We start from the raw sequence: 26,765 nt of genomic DNA, 5'->3' as shown, positions 1-26,765 counted from the left end.
TGTTGTGCCCTTCCATTCTCATTGACTGTGACCAGCCTGAGACATCTGTTGAATTCAACAAGCATTGAATGCACGTCTATGTGAAGTGTAGCATACTAACTAATCTGATGAACATGGCTTCGATTAAATCATTTGGGAGGATATGTCACAGATTATTGTTTCCCTTCGAGAACTTGGGATTCATTAAGCTGGTAAAAGAGCAGTGAAGTGAAAATTAGAGAAGAGGGTAAAGAAACACATTTCTTCATCAGCTGTGCTCATGAGCATTGAAGGTTTGATTTTGAGCAACAGAAAGTACTCAGAGAACCTGATGAAACCTAAATGTAAAGGTTCTGTGTATCTTGACAAGTAGGCCTCATGGCTACTAAGTTTGTGAAATCACATATATATACCAAAACCATTATGAAACACAAAGCATTATGCCCATGTTCAACGGGAATACGAGAGTGTGTAATATGTGGTGATGAAGGAGATGCAGACCTCACAGCATTCTTTAAGCAAATTCTTTTTAATCAGCACGGCATACAGAAGTCACATTAAGAAAGTACTACTACTGTTTCTTCTCCTCACTTCTCTCATTCAGGCAGATCTTTATACAGTTCCTAGGTTTTCCAACCTTCAGACAAACAGGATGTTCTTGGTTTAGTCTATTCCACACTCTTGTTACTGTTCTCAGCTATATCTCCAATTCACTTGTTCCCAGGCAGATTTTTCCAGCCTGGCCTCACACATTCCAGATGTGTCATCCTGTGTGTCTAGTTCAGAACACTTGCTCTTTTTAATAATGTTTATTCTAATATGCTTGGTATCAGCTTCATGCTTTATTTTAGTTCCAATTAATCTTCCATATACTTGGTGTTGCTCCCACAGAAACACATACATTTTAACAGCTGGGCACAGGTAATACTCCTTTGTCATTCCAAGAGATACCAAACTGCACGTAGGTCAGAGTTCCTTCCCTGAAGCATGGATCAAGATGACAGAACGCCTCTGATGACCCTGGGCTAGCGAACCACTTTGTGGCAGTTGCGGGCAGTATGCGTTTCTTCACCTAAGAAGTACGAGTAACCAGGTGACTGGGAAACATACGTAACCTTAACTTGGCATTTTGCATTGCGCTCAAGATAAATGAGCTGTTCTGGGCCAAATTAAAAATCCTGTACTTATAGATTCCACTTGCTCTTAATACTGAACCTACTCCTCCTCCAGTTCAACTTAACAAGTACTTAAAGTAGAGTCATTTCTGAGAGCTTTTAATGATTCTTCTATCATTATGAATAAATGAATTAACTGCATTTTTCTTGAAGGGCACAGAGGAGGCTGAACAGGATGGAAAACAGTTCAGAGACACTAGATCTTTCCCAGCACTTGAGTGGGTGCATCTCTCAATCCCAGGATAGGCCTACATGTCATATAACCCAAAGATACATTCTCATTTTTATTATACTGGTATTTTACTCTAAGAGCATCTACCTTCATAAGTCTGAATGCTGTGATAGTACTGAGATTATAATCTTGAAGAATCTAGGTATTTATGTGGGTATCCGACATTTTCTCATAACAGTTTTATTTTATACTTAAAAATGAAGCTTTTAATTCCTTGCCTACTGTAATCTTATCAGGACAGCACTGTCAGGATAACAATTCATGTATAGTGACTTTCTTGAACGCACCTTGAATTAAGGCAGATAAGTCTATCTCAGATTTTCATAACGCTGCAGGAGTGTCAAGAAAAATATAAATCATTAAAATGTAAAAATTTGGATGTGGTTCCTATGCTATTCAATGCTTAATTTTTTTACTACCAGGGTTTTATGTGGTCACACCAGGTTTGCCTGCCTTTCTTTCTGGCTCTTCAACGCCTTCAGGCCATACTGCTGGCACTGCAATCATTGCATCATGACATTTGAAACCAAGCCAATTGCAAGGCAATGTGTTATTGCATTCTGTAGTAGTGAGCTGATCAAGGTCACTTTAAAAGGAGCAACGTGATAGTCTCCAAAAGCAGAGAGGAGAAATCTCAGCCAAAGAACAGCCTCTCTTGGTCCTTTATGTTCTTGTATCCCTTTTTTCACAGGGAGGCTTCCTTTTATCAATATCTTCTTGTATTTCCAAAGGGAAGGCCTTTAGGTTTTCTTTCACACAGGGGAGGCAGAACCTTTTGGAGTAGAACAGACTGCATTCCTATAAAGAAAATAACATTATTATGTTAGTAGGATACACAAAATGCAACTGCTTAATTCCAGTCTCGCTAAACCTCATTTATATTTAGAATTCTTCTAAATTTAATTCTATAGGTTTAAGTATTCCAGCAATTTTGCTTATTTCTATTCAATAAATCTAACATCTGGTTAAAGCTAACTGGGTCAAAACCAAAAACCGGATCTCTAACAATCACTAACGAAATCAACTACCACATTGTTCTTTTTAAAGCAGTCACTGCTACAGAGAACAGAAACACATTTCCTTACAATTACCTTGTCCTTCAAGCATCATTCATGATTCTCCTGGTGCAATCACTAAATTCCAAACCGGATTTAATGGGTAAGCTGGAGCTGGTGCTGCTGATGGATTATTCTTGGGGATTTAAGTACAAATAAAGACATCGGTTCAGATGGATCAGGACATCATCTTGAGAGTAATAGATTCAATGCATTTTTACTTAAATAGCAAAGTTTTCTTCTGAAGCTAAATCTTCATTGAACTTATGCAGATTTCTCTCTCTTGGGAGGATCTTTCCAGTTCCTGCACTGGCATGCGACACTTGAAGTGCTCTTCCTCACCAGTCTCCACAAAACTGGCCTAAAGGCCAACACAAGCACAAAGACAGCAGGCAGGGGCTGTAGGCTGTCACAGACTTCAGCTGCATCTTTTCCCACAACTCCCCAAAAGCTTACTCTTCTTTTTATAATCTGTGTACTTGTATTGCCCTAGGAGGATACTTAATATTATATCAATAGCAGATAAGTGTCCAATAACCAAAACAGCTAAAAGAATTCAATTGAGCAGAGACAACTGAGATTTCATCCATTTAATCACCTTTACCTTGAATAAATGTACTTGCTGATTGAAAACTAAATCCAAACCTGATGTCTATTCTCCAAATTCTTGATGGGAAAGTATAAAAGCTGTTTTGCACAAAGAAAGTATTTCCCGTGCTCTTGAAATATAACGACACTGATTTGAAATGTTTCATTCACAGCTGATTTTGTCAGCAAGTAAAAGATGCAATGTTTATTTTTTACCCAGTTAGCCTTAAACAGATGTTAGTTATTGACTAGGAAGAAGCAAAAGCGATGGAATATTTTAAACTATTTGCAGCACAGAGTTTGGACAACTGGAAGAGAAGCTTATTAATGCTATATTTCTTCGCCCTGCTGTGTGACTGAAGCCCATGTTTCTCCTGAAGTGCTGATCACTGAATTCCAAATAGGATTTAATGGGTAAGCTGAAGCTGGTGTTGCTGATGGATTATTCTTGGGGATTTAAGTACAAATAAACACATCGGTTCAAATGGATCAGGTCATCTTCTTGAGAGTAATAGATTCAATGCATTTTTACTTAAATAGCAAAGTTTTGCTCTTGCCAGGGTCATTTGTGGCTGGCTTTTCTCTGGGGGCTTGGCTTCGATATTTCCATATTTCTGTTCTTGCTTTTTTTTCCCATGTCACTATTTGGAGTTCAACAGTAGATTCAGCAGATGATTGTATCAAAATCACTGTCAGACTGCCTCTGTGCAACTTTAAGGGCCAAGGAAGAACTTCATCTATTGTCCTTTGCTGCACCGACTGCCAGACACCTTCATATTCAGAGGTATATGAGGTCTTGGTCTCTGAAAGGCCCTGAAACTGGATTGCAGTTGCATAACCTCCAGAGCCGATTGTTTTTTGTCACTTGGTATCCTTAATACTTTAAGCTGCCAATTAAAAATGGAAGATTAGTGTTTAAGTTTGCCCTGCTCCTCTTGTTTGTATTGCAAAATGACACACAGCTCCCCCCTGCCTCCAGGTTAAGTTTATGGCTCCACAGTGATGGATGCTGCACCACTGGTTGCTACTGGGCGATGGAAAGGAAGGGAGAGGGTTTTTTCCCATTCTTCAGATGGCAACTCTGATGTTAAGATGCATCTCCTTACAGATAATACAGGTGCTCAACCTACATTCCTTTAGCTGAAACGGGTTGCCAACTTTTGCTGCTTTTAGCCGATGTAGCTTACGCAAATCATGAATATGAGCCGCTGCACATCTGGATGCTGGGTCCAAGTACCCTTAGTCCTACTCTCCGTCATAGGATTATTCAGCCTAGCTGTTGCTTTAAAGCCCTATGAATTATGCTTATTGTGTGTAGTCAAACACTCTGACCATTATCCTGATAGGGTTCTGGGTTTAATCGGATAATTCTTCAATATGTTTACCCCTTCCATGACCTAGGCAGGAGGGGGCATTTCAATTTCAAACTCAACAGTCCAAGTCAGGCAAAACTAAGCTGCCAAAGCATATTGCCAGAGTTTCTTTCTGTTTTCATACAGATCATATCTGAAATAAATACTCACAGGGATATTATCTTTATCACGCTTGTAAAAGAAACTCTATATAAATAAAAGTTTCTGCCTGTGTCCAGGATTGACCTTATGTGACTGAAAGTTGAATGGAAAGTAGCTGTGGTATTAGATTTATCAATTCATGCCTACAATCATGTTCAAGGTCAGTGTTTAGTCATCTTCTGCTGACGAGAGCAATAAAGGGTGAAACTTGCTCCCTTTCCTCTCCAAAAGCCATGACTTTTTTTCCCTATGCTTAGTAAGCGTTGCAATTAAAAATAAATAACTTTTAAATGACTAACGTGGTCAGATTGTATCATTTCCTCTCCCCTTTTCTGAAAGGGAAACAGGAAGAAAACAACTTGACTTTCCTAAAGACTTTTAAAAACATTTTTATTATCTTACTTACTGAGGGGTTTCGACGTGTTGGATGTTGCAGATCATGACTAGAATTTTTTTCCTGTTGAACTGGAAATAATGGCACTTACCAATACACTGGGCTAAAGATTGGTTCATTAGGGTGACGGGAGCAAATGAAATGAGTGAGACTTTTAAAAGAGTATTTGAAGAAGTGAGTTTATGAACATTATACAGAACAGTGGCGAAGTCTTAACTTTCATTGGCCCAGCAACTCTAAGGAAAGACACTTCAGCTAGCATGGGTGGTCTCATGAATAGCCTAACATTTGATCTGCAGCCAAGCCTCCTTACATACAAAAGCTAGCAAATTATATTAAATCCCTTTGCCAAATTTAAGGTCTGAAAAGTCTTAAATTTGCCACAGGTTAAACTAGCACTATTTTAAATTAACATTAAAATGATAGCAAACTGTCACTGAAAACTTTCCATCAAATTGGTCCAGCTTCTTTTCTAAAGAGGCCCAAAAAAGCACGTTTTTCTTCAGCTTCAATACTTATGTTATAACATTACGGAAACACTCACTGTAGCGATGAGTTGATCTACTTGGGCCAAGCACAAGCAGGAATCAAACCCAGTCCACAGAGATGTTGTCCTACCTTTGGCTCTCTCTACCACCTTGGATAAGGTTTTACTTCTCTGGACTTTTCTCTACATGAAAAAGGAATAGTATGTGTTTACCTACTTTGTAGTGTGGGTGTTTAAAGCACTAATTATAGTTTCTGCAGATGTCTTTCAATGTTACCTAAGCAGTATTGCTTAAATACATTTTGAAACTATAGTCATTTGTATGATTCACTATCTGGCCTGGCCAGTTTGGTAAGAAATCTATTCTCAATTATTTACAATCAAGGTTTTGCTTTGAGTGATACCATTGGGGAAATCTTGAAGACTCAGATAACAACAAGTAAATGATTGACGTATTTCCACAATAGCCAAAGTAGGGAGGAACGTCAAAAAGATTAGAAGAAGCTTCTATTAGCTCGCTGCTAATATCCTCTTACATTGTTATGCCCTAGATTAACTGAAATAATTATTAAATCTTTTGAAAGAAAAGCTCCACCTTCATTCAGAAACGCACATTGTGTGGAAAGATACCAAGGCTGAAATGCTGTATTTCTGACAGATTTAACTGTCAAGACTTGGAAGTACCCGTTAAATCCTTCATACATTCAAGACACTTTGTTAGGGAATGAAAATAGCTAAATGTGTTCAAGTTTGTCCACAATGTGTCTGAGTTGCTAATCTTCTGCTCTTAAAAAGTGGGGATAAATCTGACATGTCAGGACAGGAATCAAGCTCATAAGCCCAGACTATCTGACTAGCTGCACTTGCCTCTTCCTCTGGCTGTGTGTGGGAGGGAATTAACTACCAGCCAAGACAGGGCCATTGCCACTAGGAAGATCTTGCTGACATGTGAGCTTTACCTCCACATAACTGCCTTGAGCTACTTGGCCCTGGAAATTTGAGCCCAGCTATCAAAGACATAACCAGAGAGCACTGGTGCTTCATCTGACTCCCCACATAGTCCTCACGTAGCTCCACAAAAGGAAAAAAGGATCTCAGTTGCAATCTCTATTCTGACCTTTTGGTGATTTTCATGCATTTAAACGACAGAACAGACTTCAGAAATAGGAAACAAACCTTACCAGGAGAAAGGTGTTCTTGCATACTTCTCTTAAGACAGTGGACCAAATCCATCGTGGTGCTAACTCCCTGCAAGCCAGAATAGCAGCTAAACTTGTCCAAGCACGCGAGTTTCCTTGTGGCTCTATCTGTGCAACCCTCTAAATTTTGTCAGTGTAATTTCACCTTTTGTCTTGCTCAAGAGAACTTCAAGTCCTCACACAGAAACTGTCAGGCACTGGCACACAAGCTGTCTCAAATTATCTCAACTCTTAAGTATGGCAGAAGTGTTACTTTGTCCCACTAGAACTGTAACTGGCTACGAAACACCGTGGAAAAAGAATTCTAAATTTTCACAGAGTCTTTAACAGGCCTGTCTGTTTAAGTCTCCTGCTATTAGCCCCTTTTAGTAAAGATCATGCCAATGGAGCTGGCCCCTAACCACTGCAATTAGAGAATGGACTGAAAAGGTTGAATTTGAAAACTGCTAAAGACAACACTTAAGAGTGAGGTGTGCTCTCACACATGCTATTAGCTGCACTCTAGATTTAATCACATTACTATACAATAGCAAATGATTATTTCGAAACAGAAGGCTGCTATTAGGACAATGCTGTCTGTTATAACATGCCATTTTCCATGTAAACAATTTGGTGATGTTTCCTCACAGGCCAAGTCATACATGAGTCTTCATTACTGCATGAGTCCCAATTCTCTTTCAGCCACAGAACTGGCTTGCTGAGGGAAAGGAGTGAAACCTGTCTTCTCAACTCATTGTACTGCCTCAAAGAAGCACGGCACAGCCTCCAGACACTGATAATTCTGTAATAACTTGTCTTCATTTTTGCTTTGAACTCGCAGCAAACAAAGGGACCAGTTATGCACAGAGGAGAAGGAATTGAAGCAACTGTAATTTTACACCCTCTTTCTGGACCTTACTCAGATTTCATAGCCTTAAGGTTGCCTACCAGCTGCTACTCAAATTCTGTCTTCTTCAGAGAGCTATCATAGCATTGGACAACTCCCCTCCCTGCCCACTTTCTACATTACCTTTTGCAAACACGATGGCAGTCTTGTGCTGTGGATGCAAACCTAACAATCCATCAACATTTATATTCCCTTTATGGGAAAAAAAAATAAATCTGTTGTTTATATAGTACAGAACCTTAAATGTTTTGAAGTGATATGTGATCTCCCTTGCATTTTCTTCTGCTGAGAAAATGGGAAAGAGCACTCATTGTGTTTGTGAGGCTGGACTGTGCTCATCTGTAAATAGAACACTTAAAGTTGCTGATCATTTTCATTTAATACAAAGAGCTTTTTCTGGCGGAATGCACAAGAGCATACAATTTGCTTCCACAAAAACATACAATTTGCTTGCCTTAAAAATAGGTTGTTCAGTCTCTCTCTAACAGGTTACTAGGAGTGGAACAAAAAGGAATTATTGAAGAAGCTTTTTTTGCTTGTTACTTACTGTAGCAACACACACTGATCTGTTACACAAACTGCAATGAGACCCAAGGATGAGGAATTTGTCTTTGTCAGGGGTGAAAGGATCCTTCATGACATAGCCTTCTTCCAGAAGTCTATAAGAGAATAATTTCAGGCTTTTAAGGTCAGATTCCACAGCAGGGGAGAGACAAAATGAGGAGATTGTGGAAGTTGAAAACTTTCTACTTGATTTGCTCAACCTGGTGTTGCACATGAGGCAATGTTACAGCTATACACCTCCCTTCCTCTTCAAAACCAACATTGTGGTTGCCTTTAGTCCTATTCTGCACTTTGTCTCCAAAATGAGGACAACTGGTGATACTCTCAACATACATTGAAGTATTTTTTAATCTTCCATTTTTTAAGATAAACACTTCTTAACACAGCCAACTTCAGGACCTTGTCAAGTTATCATTTCAATTGCACAAGTTTTGATTAGTTCTCTCCTTAAGCTGTCTGCATGTGAGTGTAAAATAAAAAGATTTAACTGCTCTCAGCTACGTCCCTCCTGTAAAGCTAAAGTTCGCACCTCTTGCAAGCAGGAATTACTAGCACAGAGCATTACGATGACCTGAAATACGCTTACTTTATGTCAGAGACTGTGCTGTTTGCTTCAGGGTATTAAGGGAGTGGATTTATTAATAATTTGGCAACCTGCTTGGGAAAGACTAAAGCCTTATTCCTGTGAGCTCCAGGCAAAATATTACAGAAGTCAGCTGGGTGTCTGCCTGCACAGGGCACCCTGCAAGGCTGGCGTATTCTTGGACCTAAATCAAGCTTGGATTCTGTAGTAACACTGAGTACAATAAAACTTAAAAGGTATTCTGTTAACTCATACTGCCTTCTCCTTGTCTACATACATATGTGCATCTGTATGCATGTGAATGTATTCCTTTTCCCCTTTCCTCTTTACTCAAATGAAATGGTATGGCCCAAGTCTTCCACTGTTAGGAAGCATGAGGCATCTTAACACAGCAGATCACCTTGTCAACAAGTCTGCTAGTGTACAAAGACTGGATTACTTTTGCAAAGCTCGCTTTGCAATATTCACAGTCTTAATGCAGTCATCATCAGTGCAGCGACCTGGCCATTGTACAAGCCTTCATATCTGGCATATGTTTCCTGCCGCACTGGATTTAGAATATGTGAGTAGACCAGAAAGTAAGTCCATAAAGACAGCATGTAAAGTTATTTCTTATATGCTGGTAAAGAACTGTTATGCTTCAGAATTATTATTTTGCTTTTTGAATCTCAGTAATTCAAATGAAGCTGAGATGTTTACACTGAGCTTGGATAGCCTAAAGTTAAGATTCATGTCCAGCTTTGATTCAGACTCTTTATGAATGGACGTGATGAACAGGTGGGCCATTGCTTCTCTGAGCAGAAGAGGGAAAACCAGTACCACTGTGGGACTTGGAATGATAAAAATACAGCTGTACAAAGAAAAAAGATCTGATCTTGGCCTAAGCAGGTGGTGAACCACACCTGTTCCCACTTCATAAGAAACTGAGTGGTCTTAGTGTGGTGAAATGCTGAGTACCTGCCTGACTACCACTTCCAGTGAGCTCCTGACCATGTTTGCCTGACGGGTTGATTGACCGGGATGGTCTCAAGGGAGCTACTCGTATGTTTAAAGCTAAGTGCTTTGCTTTATGTGGAGTTAGTTTAACGTCTGCAAACAAAGTCATAACAGCATAGTTTCTGGTCAACTATCCCTACTTGGCAGAGATGGAAAAGGCTCCAGTCTCCTAAAATGTAAATATGTACTAAATTTCCACAGACTTTCCTGTCATATAGTCTGCCAAAGAATTGTCTAATTCATGCAAAAAAGCATTGTTGTTCAAAACTCCACATCATGTCAAACAGCTCTTAAAAAGTGTTTTTACCATATGTATGTAATTCATACGGGTTTTATGTGCTGCCCAGCTCACACAGCTGCAAGGGAAGGGCCATTCCCAGAAATGCTAGGCTGACAGTCTAGTAAGAAAAATTATTCTAGTAAGAAAATAACAGCATAGGTAAAAAGTAGGCTGGCCAGTGGGGCTAAGTAATAGGTCAAACAGCAAACCTTTGTATAGTATTGAACCAGGATGGGAAAATTGAATTTTTTTCTTTGCTATCAATGCTGACAATTTTTCAGTATTTCTTCCCTTGGGAAGAAGAAGGTCTTTTAAGTACCAAGCCTCATATTCAGGGGACATACGGCATGTTATTTGGTTCATACAGCGCATCTCATTCCACAGTACAAGACTTCTAACGGTCACAGCAGAAATTAAGTATGTAATATGAAAGATTGTACTTACACAATAGAGCGTCTGTTTGGTGGCTTCTGCCCGAAGTATGTGTAAGGAGCTGTTAAGCCACACAGCTGACAGGTGAACTCTCCAGTAGGCTGAACTTCTTTAGGAACATCCATCTTCAGGCTACCTACAAGAAACACAACAATCTTTCAGCTCCAAAATGCAGTACTGGGAACAGGCCTACAAGAAGATTAAACTGATGTGGGGCATCTGCCTATAGAAATTCAAATCCAATGGAAAACTGACTATTGCAAACCTTGATGAGTATATCTTTTCTCCCAAATCTATTTGGTTTCCCATACCCAGTTAAATGTCAAAATTCCTTAGATAGGTTTAGAAATTGCAGCTCAGGAGCCTAAGTATAAAATATTAATGTAGAACCTGATACACAAAAGCATGCAGATAACAAAGTGTATGGCTGTGCCTGGAAAAGCCTTTGGTCAACCAAGGCCTATGCTCACAAAGTACTTCCCAGGGAAAAAAAACTCCCTGCCTACAGAATCCCAGTTTAATTCTGAAATGCTTGCCTCTTCCCACAAACTGCAAACGGAGATGTGAACAGTCTTGGAACCACTGTTCAGGAGGCAGGTACCAGAAAGGTGGGTGCTGTGATGATTTACTATGTCTTTTTCTCTGCTTCTCATTTACCTTCAAACAGAGCTTTGGGAGCTTAATCGTAGCTCCATGTTCATATTTGACTTTCCATGGAAATACGGCTGATGTAATCAACCTGTGCTTAGACAGAGCGTTGCCCCATTCAAGCCACGCAGGACAGAGGAAGAGGTGCTATCAAAAACATTTAGGCCCTATAACTTCCATAAAAATAAGCAGAAATGCGAGACTTGGCTTTGTTCTCATGGAGGATACCCATATATTTCTATACATCACAGAACCTGCACATAGGAAAGCTACTGTCAATCTGTCTGAAGACTTTAGCTACCCATTACAAAGGTGCAGCTATCAGTTATGAGATATAAAACATCGTAAGCCATGTTTCATCAGCTTTGGTGCTTACAAGATAGCTTGTTTAAACCCTGGGCCACTGATTTACATTTGGGAGCTTATCTTTCGCTGTTACATGAGTAGAGAGACACACTCTGAGGTTTTAAAAAAGCATGGTGTGGCAAGCGTGCTTTTAGGACTGCTTTTGGAATGTATGCATGATCAAATCAAATACAGGTAACCATGGGTGTGCCCAAAAATTGCACCAATACATGAATGAAATGTGATCGCTTGATTGCAAATTGGATACCTTTGCTCACCTGCACCACTTTCTTGAACAGACACATTCACCTTGGAGTCAGCAAGAAAACTCAAGCTTTTTAGCTACAAGCCCTCACCCTTTTTAAGGCATGCAGTTTTCTGCAGCAAACCAGGCATTTTTTTAAGCAAAGCAGAGTTGGCATCAAGCTGTTAGGAAGGTGAGCGCTAGGAACTCTGACTTGGGCAGTATCTCAGCAGTTGGGTTGTGTGTGTTAGCAGGTGAGCAGACACACAGCCTGCCAAAGGACAACACACCATTCCCGCTCTTCTGGATTTGCAGCCATACCCTTCCCCCGCAGAGCTAATTCGGTTCACTAAGACCATGTCTCCATGTTTTAGCTCAGCTCAGGGGTTGTCTTTGGGAAGAAATTGCCTGAATGTCCCTGCTTATCACACTTAGTTTGCATTGTGGAGCAGTCTTACAGCACACAAACTGGACAGTTTCAGACGAAACTAAACTGAGAGATGTTCTCCAGAAGCACACCGAATACCCTCCAACCTGAATGGCCAACTAATGGCCATTCAGTTTCCAGGCTAGGACCTGAAATACAGAGAGTGGGCAGCTGGTATCCAGTATCAAACACCTTGGTTTATGGTTTCAACTCTTACTGCATCACACTAGCTACTGATGTGGTAACAAGGAAAAGAGCGAGCTACTTCTTTTTTTTCCTTCCAACATCTATTTTTCTCTTGTTTCAAGGAACTAAATTAGCTTGCAGAGGAATCCAACAACTGCTAACAGCAGTATGAGATAAGAGGCAAAACTGCACAGCCAGTATTTCCCTCTTTCAATGACAGTGAGCTGCTATTTCTGCTCACTCTGTGTGGTGAAACTGAATCCCTAGAGACACATGCTTCAAAGGTGAACTAGGGGCAAGGTAAAGCAGAGCTCCAACAACTTGTCATCTAACATTCCAGAAGAACAAGGAGCCCAAGATCCTCAAAGGTTACAGAGGCATCATGACAGACACTCAGCTCAGAAAATCCTATCCTATTAAAACCTGAAACTTAATTTTGGGAATTAATCTCCCTTACCCCACTATTCCTTCAACACCAGCTATTCCATTGCCATTCCTGGCATTTCAGTAGTGCAGTAAGCTCTTCAAACGTAACACAAATGGGGCTGGGTACTGATTTAACAAATAAATCCAACTCATAAACACCTTAGGCAACTACATTTTTTCAAAAATGACGTAATCTTTGGATATCATGCGTTTTCCCTACCTCGCAAGGATGCTTGAGGGAATGTAATTAACTGAAGTCTTTCAGATTTTTCAGTTAGATATAAGGCACGTATATGCTAACTGTTTCTCCCTGTATATTAAAACTGGGATTCTTCAAACCATACACAAACTCAACTAAAAAGTCCCCTTTTCGAACCCCGCATTTTAGGTTTATCAGGTAAGTCTCCCAAATATACTCACATTTACCTTTTCTGTAAGTATTCAGTAGTGATACCAAGACACCCACCTGCCTGAATGAGATTCACTCCCTAACATTATATACAACTTTTTCTCATCAACCTTTTTTAAATAAGGGAAATAATTAACCCCACAAAGGTAAGTATGGAAAGTCACTTGAATCAAATACAGATGACCATCACGGTGAGCTTTTTTTCAAAATAAAGCAAAAAAACCCCAACCTAACAACAACAACAAAAAAAGAGTATTTATGGCAGAGATGATCACAGATTATAGAATGAATGTGTCCTGATTCCATGTCAAAATAACAGCCCTGGATTCAGAGCTGAAGTACGTTAGATACAGAAACACCTGCTCTCTTATAGACCATTGGCATGTAGGACAGAATCTGTTCAGTGACTACCACTGGGAAGGAATGGTATCTATGTACAAACAGATATTTGGCTATGCCCGTTGAAAAGCATATGATCCTGCCTGCAAGGAACAGATGAATTTATGATGCTTTCCATTTTACTCTCAGCATACAAGTCACTGGTATCAGCTACACCAAGTTTTATTTCACTGGGAACATCATTTGTCCTGAGCACTTGTCTACACAGCAGCACTTGGGAAAGTTAAGGTCACTAACTCAAGGTGCGACATTAATAGACATGCAGATTTCAGGGTGAATGCTCCCATTCAGAAGTAAAGCTTGCTATATAACAAAATAAAGCCATTTTCCTTCTGAAGAAATTTAATAGCCGATGTAATAAACTTTTAGCTTATGCATGTGCTTCATGCCTTTAGTCTAAACCACCAAGCAGACAAGTCCTAAGATGCATTCTCTCACAAAGCTTCTAGTACTTCCAAAAAGCTCATCTGCAATTAAAAAAACTATATCCTTATGTCAGATAGCAAATACACAGAAGTAGTTTTGATATAAAATCAGATTCAAGACATACACTGGTTTATCAAAAAGCTAGCTCATTGGTTTGGCTGTATACACGACCTTGGCAAGATGCCCGATATGCCAACTATGACAAGGTGTCTGCCTCCCCTCCAAGCAAACACATGAAGCATGAGTGAGAACTCATTTCTCTCTTGGATACCAACAACAGGATGAAGGATCCCTTGAGGAGATAAAAGCTAGGCACTAATCCCTTCATAATCATAAACCATTTGTGATGGTTTGAGTCACTTAGGGTCACCAGTGCTAACACTGGCTTTTTCTCTTTTCCTTCAAAATTTTTGAAGTGGCACCATGTCCCAGTAACATGTCAAATATGTAGCTGGTTAGAACATACTGAAGAAGTCTTTTAAAACAGCTTCTTTAGAACCAAATTCTGTGCAAGCATTTGCCATTTTGGCTGGAAGCCGCAAGGAACTTAAATACATACTTACTTCAAGCACGTGCATAGCTGTCCTGAAAAGAACACAGCTACCCACACATGCTCGATTATGAAGCAGACTCTGAACTAGCACGCTCAGCACAAACCTGCCAAGTCAAGCCCAGAATGCTGCAGGACGTGAGCGAGGCTGGCTCGTGTGTCATGGTGAAAGATAAAACACACAGATTTGAATGCCATACTAAGGAAATAATTGCAGTACAAGGAAGGCGCAGGTTAGACAGCAGTGCTCTAAGAGTGTTTCTCCGTGCTGTGACTGATAGATTATATGAAGGTGGGGAAATGGCTCCCAGTGCAGCTCTCTAGGGACTCCTAAAAACTTCAGGGCAGTTCTGCTCAGAGCATTCTGCTAACAGGCCTGGAAGGCATGCCAGAAATAATAAATCACCATTAAATTGTCAGGGTCAGTGGCAAAGTAGTGGCACAGATAAGCAATCTGATTTTCTTTGCTTCAAAACCTCATTAGCACAAGTCTTTACAATGCATAGGTTAAGCCCCTCTTAATACTCCACAGGAGACTCATGTGTTTCTGAGTCACTGATAAACTAGAGAAACTATACTAGAAACAAACTGCCTACAAACAGATAAGAGCTTTGATTTGAAATTGCGTCAGATAAAACCAACATTGACACATCTTTAATCCTCTCCAATTAAACCCTTGTTTCTTTTCCCTGCCAAGACTTTCCTGCCGTAGCCACTGTTGATGACCATGGCCTCTTAAAATATTCACAGCTTGGTTCCCTATGTGAAGGAGTGCTCTTAAATAGAAGGGTAGGAGCCACCAAGTTCATAACCTGGTAAATGTCAAGTTCTTTTGTAGCGTTTGGTGTGACATAAGATTAAATACACTTCAGCACCAGGAACGCACACACCTCTTTCAAAAATTGATCTGTTGCCTAAGTGCTCACGTAATAGACAAAACAGCAGAAGCCTCTTACTTGCTAGTTAAACCCCAGGTGAACAACTCTCTCCCTTCCATTACTCCATGCTACTGTCCTGAAGGCATGTTTAGGTCACCTGTCGGCTGCCTCCCTGCTCTTCTTTTGAGGTGACTTACCTTGAGTTCAGCATAGCAAATTAGCCCAGGAATGCAATTTCACAAAGCATGGCCATTTGGAACTTGTACCCTTATTACCTCTCCCAAAGATCACTTGATTGAACTCAAACCTTGACTTGTTGCAGCAGTTCCTCCCTTCAGGCCAGGAGGGTTGTGATGGTTTTGCTATGGTTTCTCTGCTCTGAAGGAACAGAGACCACTGCAGCACACAGGCTTCCCACTAGGTGTGGGTCGCATAGCAGCCCCCAAGGCCTGCTTTTTAACAACAGCTTGTGTGGACTCCCTGTGACTGTATGATAAACAGCCCAGGTGGTCATAGATGTGAAATCGAGTTGTAAGGAATGTTTGAACAGGGTGTGTCAGCAGAAAGAGAGAAGACAAGCAAATCAAAGCCATTCCTTGGTAAAAAGGCTTTATGAACACAAGACGAGTCTCAAAAAGCCATCTATCGACACATGATCTAACAAAGCTAAGAAACCAACACTTAAAAAAACCTAGCCCAACTACTCCTTACTTGAATATGGCAGGCAGCCAGCTCTGGATTAGACAGCATTTAATAAAGAAGAATCTCCAATTAGATGAGAATTTAACAGCATCACAGAGGAAGGCTGTGATTAACTGGTATATACCACTGTCCTCTAGTGGACATACTGCCACCGTACAGCCCGCGTATCCCTGTCACCAGCTGCAGGGAATTCTCAGTTCAACTCCTCAGCTGTTTAGTGTCTCAGCTGTAAACGCCCAACTAAGTGCATCACAGAGGAAGAGCGAATGGCAGAATAAAATAAAAGCAAGTTGCCCAAGCATTTACGGTTGAGGCCATCTCCATGTCTGGCTGCAGAGCCACTGCTAATGGTGGATCTCTTTGCTGTATAATAGAACAATCCTGACAGAGGATGGAGAACCAGAGCATTATTAGTCCTTCCTTTCCTCACCTACCCACCCCAAATTAATCTATGATCACAGCTGGTTTTCTGCTCAATTCCGCTTATACCCGTTTCTTCTCCTTCTCTTCCAGCAGGTTTTCCTAAGTAGAGTGCAACACTTATCGCATCATCATACACGATGCCATTTTAACATTCTATATATAAAATGGCCTAGAAATTAACGGAAGACAAAGCAAGTTTGTCACTCTTCCCACAGCACAGTTATAGGCACTTACTGGAGGGGAGGTAACACAAGAGAATCAAACGTTGAAGTGTTCACTGAACATCAGTTCTGGATACAGCTGTTCCTTGCCAAAATGGGGAAACCAGGCCTGAAGTCCACTTTCATTAAATATCCCTTCTGCTATAGCCACAATAATTAAGCATGCTAAGGCCACAGGTTACCCCCTGTCCTGAACTGATTTTGTCTTCCTTGCAAACTGTGGCTCCCTATTATGGCTTTGTTGGATTAATATCCATAGTGGGGAAAAATAAGATGGTAAGGCTCTATTAATATATCAGTGATGACGATTCCTTTCAAGTTGTCCTTTAAGAGAAGTTAAGGAGGGCCACACATGTACCATTGACAGTATCAGCTTGCTAAGCACAGTCTAAACTTAGTGCAACACTTTCCAACAGAGTCTAAAAATAGGAACACCAAGATTTTGTGGAAATACAGGAGGAGAGGCTAATACACTGTTTCAGGAAATAAGACACTGCAACCTGACAAAATGCAGAAAGAAATTAATATAGCTTCAGTGATTTATCTACTGTAGAACACAAAGTTGGTACTGGAAGGAAATACAACCCTTCACTGCGTGGGGTTGCACGTTACAATGCTAAGATTCTGTAATGTGCTTGTTGTGACAGCCAGGGCCCACCTTCCCCGGTGACCAGTAAGATGTTCAGTGCTAACATACTTGGGGAAGAGAATTCTTTCCCATAAAATGTGATTGAGGCTCTTGGTTTGTTAAGACTGAGTTCAAGTTGAGGACTGCATAATGAAGTAAAGCCCTTCAAAAAGAACACACAAAACTACTTGGGGAGGGGGCAGGGTGGTATGGGCTAAGAATTGACAGCTTCAAGAAAGCCTGAGAATAAAGACCTGTACATGCTGTATGTATATGTTCTTATTCACATAGCCCCCACCCACCTCCTTCTGGGTATGCCCATTTCCTCTGAAAGCCGGATTTCTCAAGTTTTGTTACGCCAGTAGCAAAGAAGTCCCCTGTCACTCAACTCTTAGAAAGCTTTTTCTTCCAGGGCAGTTTCTGGGAGTTCTGTCACAGGACTTTACAAATAGGTGCCTTGTTCCACACCTTTACATGGAGGTGGCTTTGGTTTTGCCCCTTTGATTACCGTCTGCAGTGGAAACTACTCCTCCAGTCAGGGGCTAGCAGCTTACACACATGGTGAATTCCTCTTTCTAGCCATGTAGCAATATAAATATGCTATGTGACTTCAGCCAGGCACAAACACCATGAATTTTTAGCATGTTTCCAGATTAGTCTGTCTGCTCCATGGGCAGGGACACCTCCCACGAGACCAGGCTGACCAAGTCCCATCCAGCCTGGCCTTGAACACCTCCAGGGATGGTGCAGCCACAGCTTCCCTGGGCAACCTGTGCCAGTGCCTCATTTATGCATATTCCATTACTTTCCAAGGCCTAATTTTAATGTTACGAAACTTCGCAACAGTCAAAATTCTTGCACATTTGGAGCTGGCTCCATCTCTATGCCTAACCTTGACTTTCAGGTTAGTAAGGATTCCAAACAGAGGCGATTATGTAAGAAGAGACATCCGTTCAGCACGGATCGCAGGGAAAACAAGTCCTTATCGTTTTCAAAGAACAGACAGCGTCTGAAAAACACCCTTTTAAGGAAAACATGCTAAAGAAAACACATTATCAGAGGGCCATCTTTCAAAAACCACCACTTAGTCGAAACTTAACTGTACTTCAGCTTAAATCAAAATAGCCCACTTTGAAATATTCCACGTATTGTATCATAAGGAGAAAGGAAAAAGACCTTTTTCAGATCCCAGGCGCGCCGCCCGCAGAAGGGAGACTAAAGCCTCATCCCATTCATTTTTAAGAACAGCCGCTAATGGCGGCCCCCGCTCCCGAGGGGCTCGGGTGCCCTGCGCAGCGGGTGCCCTGCCGCCTGGCTACCGAGAGGGCCCGGCGGCCCTCAGCCGCCGCCGCCTCCTCCTCCTCCTCCTCCTGCTGCTCCGGAGAGGAGAGGAGAGGGGAGCGGCTCGGCACGGCCCGGCCCGGCCCGGCCACAGCGCGGAGCCCCCCGAGCCGCGCGGAGCCCCAGCCAACACAGCCGCACGTGGCCGCCGCGCGCCACCGCCCCACCCCTCCTTAAAGGGACCGCGGGCACCACGGGCAGCAGGAGCCACCGGAAAAGGGAAAAGGGAGTGGAGGGAAGGGGAGAGGGGAGGGGAAGAGGAGAGGGAATGGGAGACAAAAGGAAATGAAAGGGGAAGAGAAGAGGGAAGGGGAGGGAAGAGGGAAGGAGAGGGAAGAGGGGAGGGGAGGGGAGGGGAGGGGAGGGGAGGGGAGGGGAGGGGAGGGGAGGGGAGGGGAGGGGAGGGGAGGGGAGGGGAGGGGAGGGGAGGGGAGGGGAGGGGAGGGGAGAGGGGAGGGGAGGGGAGACAAAAGGAAATGAAACGGGAAGGGAAGAGAAAAGAAAAGGGGAAGGGAAGGGAAGGGAAGGGAAGGGAAGGGAAGGGAAGGGAAGGGAAGGGAAGGGAAGGGAAGGGAAGGGAAGGGAAGGGAAGGGAAGGGAAGGGAAGGGAAGGGAAGGGAAGGGAAGGGAAGGGAAGGGAAGGGAAGGGAAGGGAAGGGAAGGGGAAGGAAAGGGGAGGGGGAGGGGGAGGGGGAGGGGGAGGGGTAAGGGAAGAGGAGGAGAGAGGGAAAGGAAAGGGGAGGGGAAGAAGAAGGTGGTTGGTTGTGTGCACAGTGAGGGGCGCCTGGTGCAGGGGGGTCTGGGGCACCAGAGCTGCAAATGGGGACTGGGGCTGTTGAGCCTGGAGAAAAGGAGGCTTGGGGGAGACCTTATCCCTCTCTACAACTGCCTGAGAGGAGGTTGTAGCAAGGCAAGTGCTGGTCTCTTCTCCCATCATGGGATGATCGGGAATAGCCTCGACTTGCACCAGGGCAGGTTCAGATTGGACATCATGACACATTTCTTCACTCAAAGGGTTCTCATGCAGTGGTACAGCTGCCCAGTGAGGTGGTCGGGTCACCATCCCTGGAAGCGTTTAAAAGACAGGTAGAGGAGGTGCTCAGGGATACGATTTAGTAGTGGACAGGAATGGTTGGCCTCAACGACCTCCAAGGTCTTTTACAACTGCTGATTCTTTGAAACAGCAGGGTATGCCTAGCCATGCCTGATGCAGGCAGGAATGAGTGACTGAGGGCCAGTGGGCAGCACTGTCCCATCAGCCCTAATGCTGCCCATGCACTCATTGCATGGTGTGGGGCGTGCCCGATTCTAAAGGGTCTGGAGCACAAGTCCTGTGAGGAGCAGCTCAGGGGACTGGGGTTGTTGAGCCTAGAGAAAAGGAGGCTTGGGGGAGACTTTATCGCTGTCTACAACTGCCTGAAAGGAAGTTGTAGTGAGGTGGCTGTTGGTCTCTTTTCCCCAGTGATAGGAAGAGAGGGAGTGGCCTCAAAATGCACCAGAGCAGGTTAAGATTGGACATCAGGAAAAATTTCTTCACCAAAAGGGTTATCAGGCACTGGCAGAGACTGCCTAGGGAGGTGGTTGTGTCACCATCACTGGAGGTATTTAAAAGACAGGTAGAGGAGGTGCTCAGGGATACGGTTTGGTATTCCTGTGCAGGCAGGAGCCTGCACCCTGACTCAGGGCCAATGGGCAGCGCTGTCCCATTAGCTCTAATGCTGCCCATGCACTCATTGCATGGCGTGCCTGGTTCTAAAAAGGCCTGGTGTGGAAGTAACTCCAAGTATATGGAAGATTAATTTGGATTAAGCTAAAGCATGAAGCTTGTACCAAGCATATCAGAAAAAACATGATTAAAAGATCAAGTGCTCCAAACAAGAATCTTTGTTGAGAAATGGCTAAACGAGCAAGGACATATTCCTTTGGAGGAATTGTATAAACAAGCTCCTAGCTGAACAATAGTTGGGAGCGGTTGGCTGTACAAGCAATTCCCTGGTAGAACATTAAGTTTAGCTATAGATAAGGTAGTGTGTTTATGGATGCAGAAACCATAACAGAATGCTGTGTTCTTGAGCATAGTGGTCGCGCAAGATGTTAAGAGCAAAATAGCGTATGACAGGTAGTGATATATTAGTTTAAGGGGGGAAGGATATTCAATATGCATGTAAGCAATGAAATTATAATACGATGATGTAATCAAGTAGAAGAAAAGTATATAACCTGACTCGTTTTGAATAAAGACGGCCTTGCTTTATCAATCACATTGATTTGATCGCTTGGTCCCTCCCGCCGGGGCAAATCTTGAGTGCACGAGAATGCCAGGCTGGAAAAAAAACACCTGGGAATGAGAGTGTGGGTGTGAAACAGGCAAAACAAAGTGTCCTCGTTTTTTCTTAGTTCCAGAATCGAAGAACTGTATAAATCTGCTTGAAAGAGAGAAGCCAGTGTACTTTCTTAACTTGATTTCTGTATGCTGTGCTGATTAAAAGAGGTTACTTAGAGAAAACTGTGAGGTCTGTGTCTCCCTCTTCACCACAGTCTGGAGAACAAACCTTGTGAGGAGTGGCTGAGGGGACTGGGGTTGTTGAGCCTGGAGAATAGGAGGCTTGGGGGAGACCTTATCACTCTCTCCAACTGCCTGAAAGAAGATTGTAGCAAGGTGGTTGTTGGTCTTTTTTTCCCAAGTGATAGGACAAGAGAAAATTACCTCAAATTGCACCAGGGAAGGTTTAGATTGGGTATTATGAATAATTTCTTTACTAAAAGAGTGGTGAAGTATTGCAACAGGCTGCCCAGGGCAGTGGTGGAATCACCATCCCTGGAGATGTTCAAAAAACATGTAGGTGTTACACTTCAGGACACGGTTTAGCAGGCACGGTGATGTTGGGCTGATGGTTGGACTCAATGATCCTAGAGGTCTTTTCCAACATTTGTGATTCTAAATCAATCGATAAAGAAAAATCTGATGGTCTGTTTGTATTCCAAGTGAACTGCCTGAAGAATGCCCCCAGCTTTACGAATAAGAATTAAGGGGTTTGTCCAAGTTTACTGGTCTTCCCAGTTGACTCGGGCAGTTTTCCCTTACAGGAGGTCGGTCACAGAGTAACTAGTGCACAGGCATGGTTTTATGATACAAAAGTCTACTAACCTCTGCACAGGCTATATAATGGGATCTTATAGCTGGTGGTTAATGGCTTCCAAAGTGACACTGTAACCAAGTCTTATGCATACAAGTGCAATGCAGTGATATAAAGCTTTACTTTTAATTGCTGGGTCACACCCTGCTAACTCCTACTCTCTTTTTCTATTCCTTATGCTCTGAAAAGTAAGGGTTTATCTGTGTTTTCAGATCTTAGGCCATTTTCAAAGAATCACAGAAGAGTTTGAGTTGGAAAGGACCTTAAAGATCATGTAGTTGCAACCCCCCTGCCATGGGCAGGGACACATCCCACTAGATAGGCTGTCGGATTTTTTTCTCTTATATTAGCCTATGCTCAGCCAGAGGCAAGAGTCCCACTCAGTCTCCTGAGCTGCATCCTTATGCAGCACTGCACCCGAGTTAAATATAGTTAGTTCTACAAAAACAGCCAACTCTCAATACCTTTAGCCCGCACTTGCCTCATCCTAGGCAAACCAATGATTTGGGACCAGCTTTCAGGAAAGCTGATTGGCTGAATGTCGTTGTGGATCAAAGGCTAGAATGAGTCTTTCGCCCACAAGTAGATATGTTCTAGCTTGTCTACACTGGAGAGCACTGGAAAGAATTACTTCTGGATGAATTGGTTGTAGTGGAAACTGCTGGGATTCTTAGTTCAAAAAGACAAGGTGACTGATGAAATCTTTTGTGAAAATAAAAGCCTTGACTTCAATTTTTGCCCTTTTCAACAAGTTTGCAATTTCATCAGCTTCTAAAGGCTTATTCTGCCTGGTGCCTCTGACTTCAGCAAGTTTCAAGTGCATCTCTCTCATCTCTTCAGCACTCATTGTTTCTTCAGCCAGCTTAATCTCTGAATACTTTTCCTGAGTTAACCATGTAATACTTTTGTGGTGTTTTGGACAAATTGTTCTCATAGCTGAGAAAAAAATGATTTTTAGAATTGGAAGGAAAAACATGTTCTCAGTAAAGGAGGTTACAGATACTAAAAGCCACTCTAGTGAAGTTTGATAGCCATAAGACAAACCACATAATACAATGAAAGGTGATAATATCACAGCAACAGCTATAAGTTGTATCCACAAGAGAGAGATGCACCACCAGCAAAAACCTATATGTGTTGTCTCTTATGAAAGAGTGGGGAGGTAAAGCTAACTGATTTCCTTTCTTTCTGAAAGATGCTTCCTTCTCTGTGTAATTATTACTAAAATTGTAATTTTATGGTGGCCATCTTTGTCAGGCCTTAGCCATTGGAGGGGAATTCACAATTATCATCTGCTCTTCAATTACATTTGCATCACTTTCAGGAACTGTGCAAGCATTCCACTTTTGGGGACCTCCCTTGTTTCTTGTCTTTCTGAAACATGGCAGGCTCTGTGAGTTGCTGGGACCAGGAAGGTTCTCCAAGGGACTAATATTCCTCAATTGTACTGAAGTTTCTGAAAGGCAGAATTTTTGCAAGTGTTCCTTCCAGTCCTTAAGTGAACACACAGAAGGGGTTAACGTACCTTTGGGTCCATCTGAGCCACACCAGGAGGAGAAAGTTCCTTCTGGGAACACTTAAACAAGACAATTGTAATCATTTCCACTGATACAATAACCAAATCACATTGAATTCCTACTGTTAATGATCTCAAATACCTCAAGTGTATTAGAGATTCTTTATTCTTGTCAGCATTAAAGAACATAGTGTTGGCAAGCAAGTTTAATAATAATACTGCTAAACAAGAAAACAACCTTTGGAACCTGCTGAAAGTCAGAATGCAAGCAAAAATCAAGAGCCATAGATGGCCCTTGGTTGGGCTGCTGGTGAGATTAATCAAAAAGCAATCAATTCTGGGCAGAGGTGTCTTAGGGTTTGTAACAGAAAATGTCCTTTCTAGTAAGTATTACCCCTTTTCAAGAGAAAGCCATTTCCTGCATGTAAAGAACTAGATCTTCCCTGTGGTTGTATTCTCAACTTTGACTTTGCTTAAGGACCATCTTGGACATGGGACCTTGTTATTGTGCCCGGACCCCAAAGGAACAAATGTCTCCCGAATCTTTCTTAGTAGTTAAGGGAAAGCTTAGAAAGACAGAAAGCGTGGGTGCTGTAAACAATGGATGTAGCTTGTGCCACTCTGTCCGATGAGCTGAAGAAAGACATCTGCTTTAGTTCCAGCTCCCCAGTGACTATTTGTGTACAAAGTGACCAAAAAGCTCACTTTATCAAAGGGGTTCTTGTCTGGCAGAACTATAATCTTGTCTTTGCTGTCTCTGTCAGCCCTGTCTTTTCTCATGGACCCGAGGGACAAAAAAAATTGACAAAAATTACAAGTATTGTTAAGAGGGTCACTGGGTTTTTAGGTACGTCTGCTATCAAGGTTTTTCCCAGATCTCTTGTGTTGGGAATAACTATTACTTTGGCTGCCAGAAACCCGATGTTGAATGTGGATGCATTTGGCCCAATGTGGACTGATAGACTTCTGCGACTGTGTTTTATACTGCAGATACAGTGTACCCTCTGCCAGTCAAGGAGCCAAGGCTGCTCATGTTGTCTTTCCATAGGCTTTGAGCCACATCCAGAAATAAGATCACTAAGAATGTGTATGGTCAGTAATCGGTGGGTTTGATACCTTAGGACATAGAGTTTCAGCAAGACAATGGAGGTGTTATGGGTGTCTGTACCGCCTCATTGAGCTGTGGCTGTCAGCAATGACTCGGGGAGACAGATAATATCAGGAGACCTAATGTTACAGTCAGCAGTATCTGTCTTATTTTTGCTTGCAGCTGTTGGCATGTTGTGAAAAGCAACACACAAGGCTATGGAATGAGTATGAATGATTCACCATACCTTCGGGATGGGGAGCTTAGTACGTGCTTTCAGGGGTGGTTCTGTTCTGAAGCAATATCAGGCTTTGAGGACTCCGCCTCACTCCAGGTGCCACGCAGCTGATTTGGGGCGTTAAACCTAACATCTGTCGTAAAGGTGTTTATTGAACTGCTCTCTTTTGCAAACCACTCCCTTTTCCAAAATTACAGTGAGTTTGGTATTTGTCATCCACAAGGCCTACCAAGTCCATTTTACAACACTAAGTAAACGTGATTCCCTTTGGTCCTTCCTGTGAATCAGGATCATAGGATGCAGAGCCATCAAAAGCCCAGTTATCAGAAAAACCATCTCTGCAGAACATGCCTCCTGCAATATTTGCCACTACATTGCTGCTCTCATTCTGAACATAAACTTTATCTGAGCCCAAGAACTGTTGTGGTCCTAATCGGGGTTATCACAACAGGGAAATAAAACGGATAAAACCCATAATCTAAAGTAAAACTGGGAATGGTTAAGTGTATAATTTCTACACCATGCATCAAATAAGTTTTTATTGGTTTTGTCCAGGCTGGAATAGTTGTTATGTTCTGTCTAGGATAGATTCTCCACAAGGGCTGGATAGATAAACTGATATTGATGTCTGCTAGCAATCTGACAAAGAGGTAGAAAGATGTCCCCTTTTTCTGGCACAGGACAGAGCTGTGAGGAGCAGGCTTCTGAATCTGCGTGGTGTCTACTTAATAGGCTTCTTTCTGTCAAGAGTTTGGTGTTTCTGTGGTTTTTGCATTATAGTTATCAACTCTGACTCTTAGAAGAGCCAGTGTAAGTGCATTTCTGGTACATTTTGCTCATGTATTTCTCTGGATCAAAGGGTAAAGCAGAGTAACAGACAAATCATAGAATCATAGAATGTCCTGAGTTGGAAGGGACCCACAAGGATCATTGAGTCCATCTCCTGTCCCTGCACATGACAACCCCAAAATTCACACCATATGTCTGAGTGCATTGTCCAGATGCTTCTTGAATATCGTCAGGCTTGGCGCTACAACTGCTTCCCTGGGGAGCTGTTCCAGTGCTCCACCACCTTCTGAGTGAAGAACCTTTTCTTAACACCCAAGCTAACCCTCCCTATGATACTGAAAATGGTGTAAAATAAGACTCTCCAAGACTCGTTTTGGAGTTTTAGAAAACAAGCATCCTTTACCAGGCCTGGGGAACACAAGGGAATGATCTCCATCAATCATGTGCAGTGAGACAAGAGCTGGTTGCTGAACGTATTTCCCACTTACATGCATATGTATAAATTTTCCCAGAAATCTTATGCATATTTTATTACTTTCCAAAGTCTAATTTTAGTGTTGTGATGAAACCACAATAGTCAAAACTCTTGCTAATTAGGAGCTTTGGAGCCAGCTCTGCCTGACCTTGCCTTTAAGATAGGATACTTGAAACAGAGGTGACTACAGAAGAGGAGACATCTATTCAGCACAGATGAAGTGTCTGGAAAAGCACTGTATGAAAGAAAACACGCTATCAGAGGGACATTCTGTCTTTCAAAAGATGCAGTTACTTGGATGAAAGGAGGTCGTAGAGAGGAGGGTGCTGGCCTCTTCTCCCATGTGACAGGGGACAGGACAAGAGGGAATGGCCTCAAGCTCCGCCAGGGGAGGTTTAGGCTAGACGTTAGGAAAAAATTCTTTACAGAAAGGGTCATTGGGCACTGGAACAGGCTGCCCAGGGAGGTGGTTGAGTCACCTTCCCTGGAGGTGTTTAAGGCACGGGTGGATGAGGTGCTGAGGGATATGGTTTAGTGTTTGATAGGAACGGTTGGACTCAATGATCCGGTGGGTCTCTTCCAACCTGGTTATTCTGTGATTCTGTGATTCTGTGACTCTACTTTAGCCTAAATCAAAATATTCCGCTTTTTGTAGCAGTAATCGTGTATCACTGGCTGCAGCTCTGCCTGACCTTGTGTTTGAGATGGGGAGAGACTACAAACAGAGGTGATTACAGAAGAAGAGACATCTGTTCAGCACGGATAGTACTGAACACGAGACTTTATCACCTCCGAAGAATGAACAGTGCCTGGAAAAACACTGTCTGGAAGAAAATGTGCTCCCAGAGCGACATTCTGTCTAACTTTGAAAACCCACAATTACTTAGATGAAACTTTACTTTAGCC

General features: G+C 42.4%; 2 protein-coding genes and 2 pseudogenes across 4 annotated transcripts in view; all 4 read right to left on the bottom strand.

Moving 5' to 3' along the window:
* LRP6 (LDL receptor related protein 6) overlaps window positions 1–26,765 on the bottom strand; it is a 704,489-nt gene that overhangs the window by 222,117 nt on the left and 455,607 nt on the right. The gene's annotated exons all lie outside the window — the stretch shown is intronic.
* CDPF1 (cysteine rich DPF motif domain containing 1) lies at window positions 490–18,744 on the bottom strand. 3 transcript variants are annotated; one of them, XM_069865276.1, is made up of 5 exons: window positions 18,453–18,744; window positions 18,169–18,285; window positions 10,377–10,500; window positions 8,057–8,168; window positions 490–2,184 (listed from the first exon to the last, which is right to left on the bottom strand). In XM_069865276.1, the coding sequence occupies exons 3-5, from the start codon at window positions 10,487–10,489 to the stop codon at window positions 2,050–2,052; spliced, it is 360 nt and encodes a 119-aa protein (XP_069721377.1). In that variant the 5' UTR covers window positions 10,490–10,500; window positions 18,169–18,285; window positions 18,453–18,744; the 3' UTR covers window positions 490–2,049. The 3 variants fall into 3 exon arrangements, with proteins under 3 accessions (XP_069721377.1, XP_069721386.1, XP_069721369.1); XM_069865285.1 differs by lacking the exon at window positions 18,169–18,285 and having other exon boundaries at window positions 10,377–10,496; XM_069865268.1 differs by lacking the exon at window positions 18,169–18,285 and having other exon boundaries at window positions 18,453–18,742.
* On the bottom strand, window positions 22,425–24,833 carry LOC138717591 (polycystin family receptor for egg jelly-like; annotated as a pseudogene).
* Window positions 24,843–25,459, bottom strand: LOC138717506 (polycystin family receptor for egg jelly-like; annotated as a pseudogene).

Source organism: Phaenicophaeus curvirostris, chromosome 1 (genome assembly GCF_032191515.1).
Source record: "Phaenicophaeus curvirostris isolate KB17595 chromosome 1, BPBGC_Pcur_1.0, whole genome shotgun sequence".
Lineage (NCBI taxonomy): Eukaryota > Metazoa > Chordata > Aves > Cuculiformes > Cuculidae > Phaenicophaeus > Phaenicophaeus curvirostris.
The sequence above is the reverse complement of the archived record's forward strand: the minus strand, read 5'-3'. Positions and strand labels throughout refer to the sequence as shown.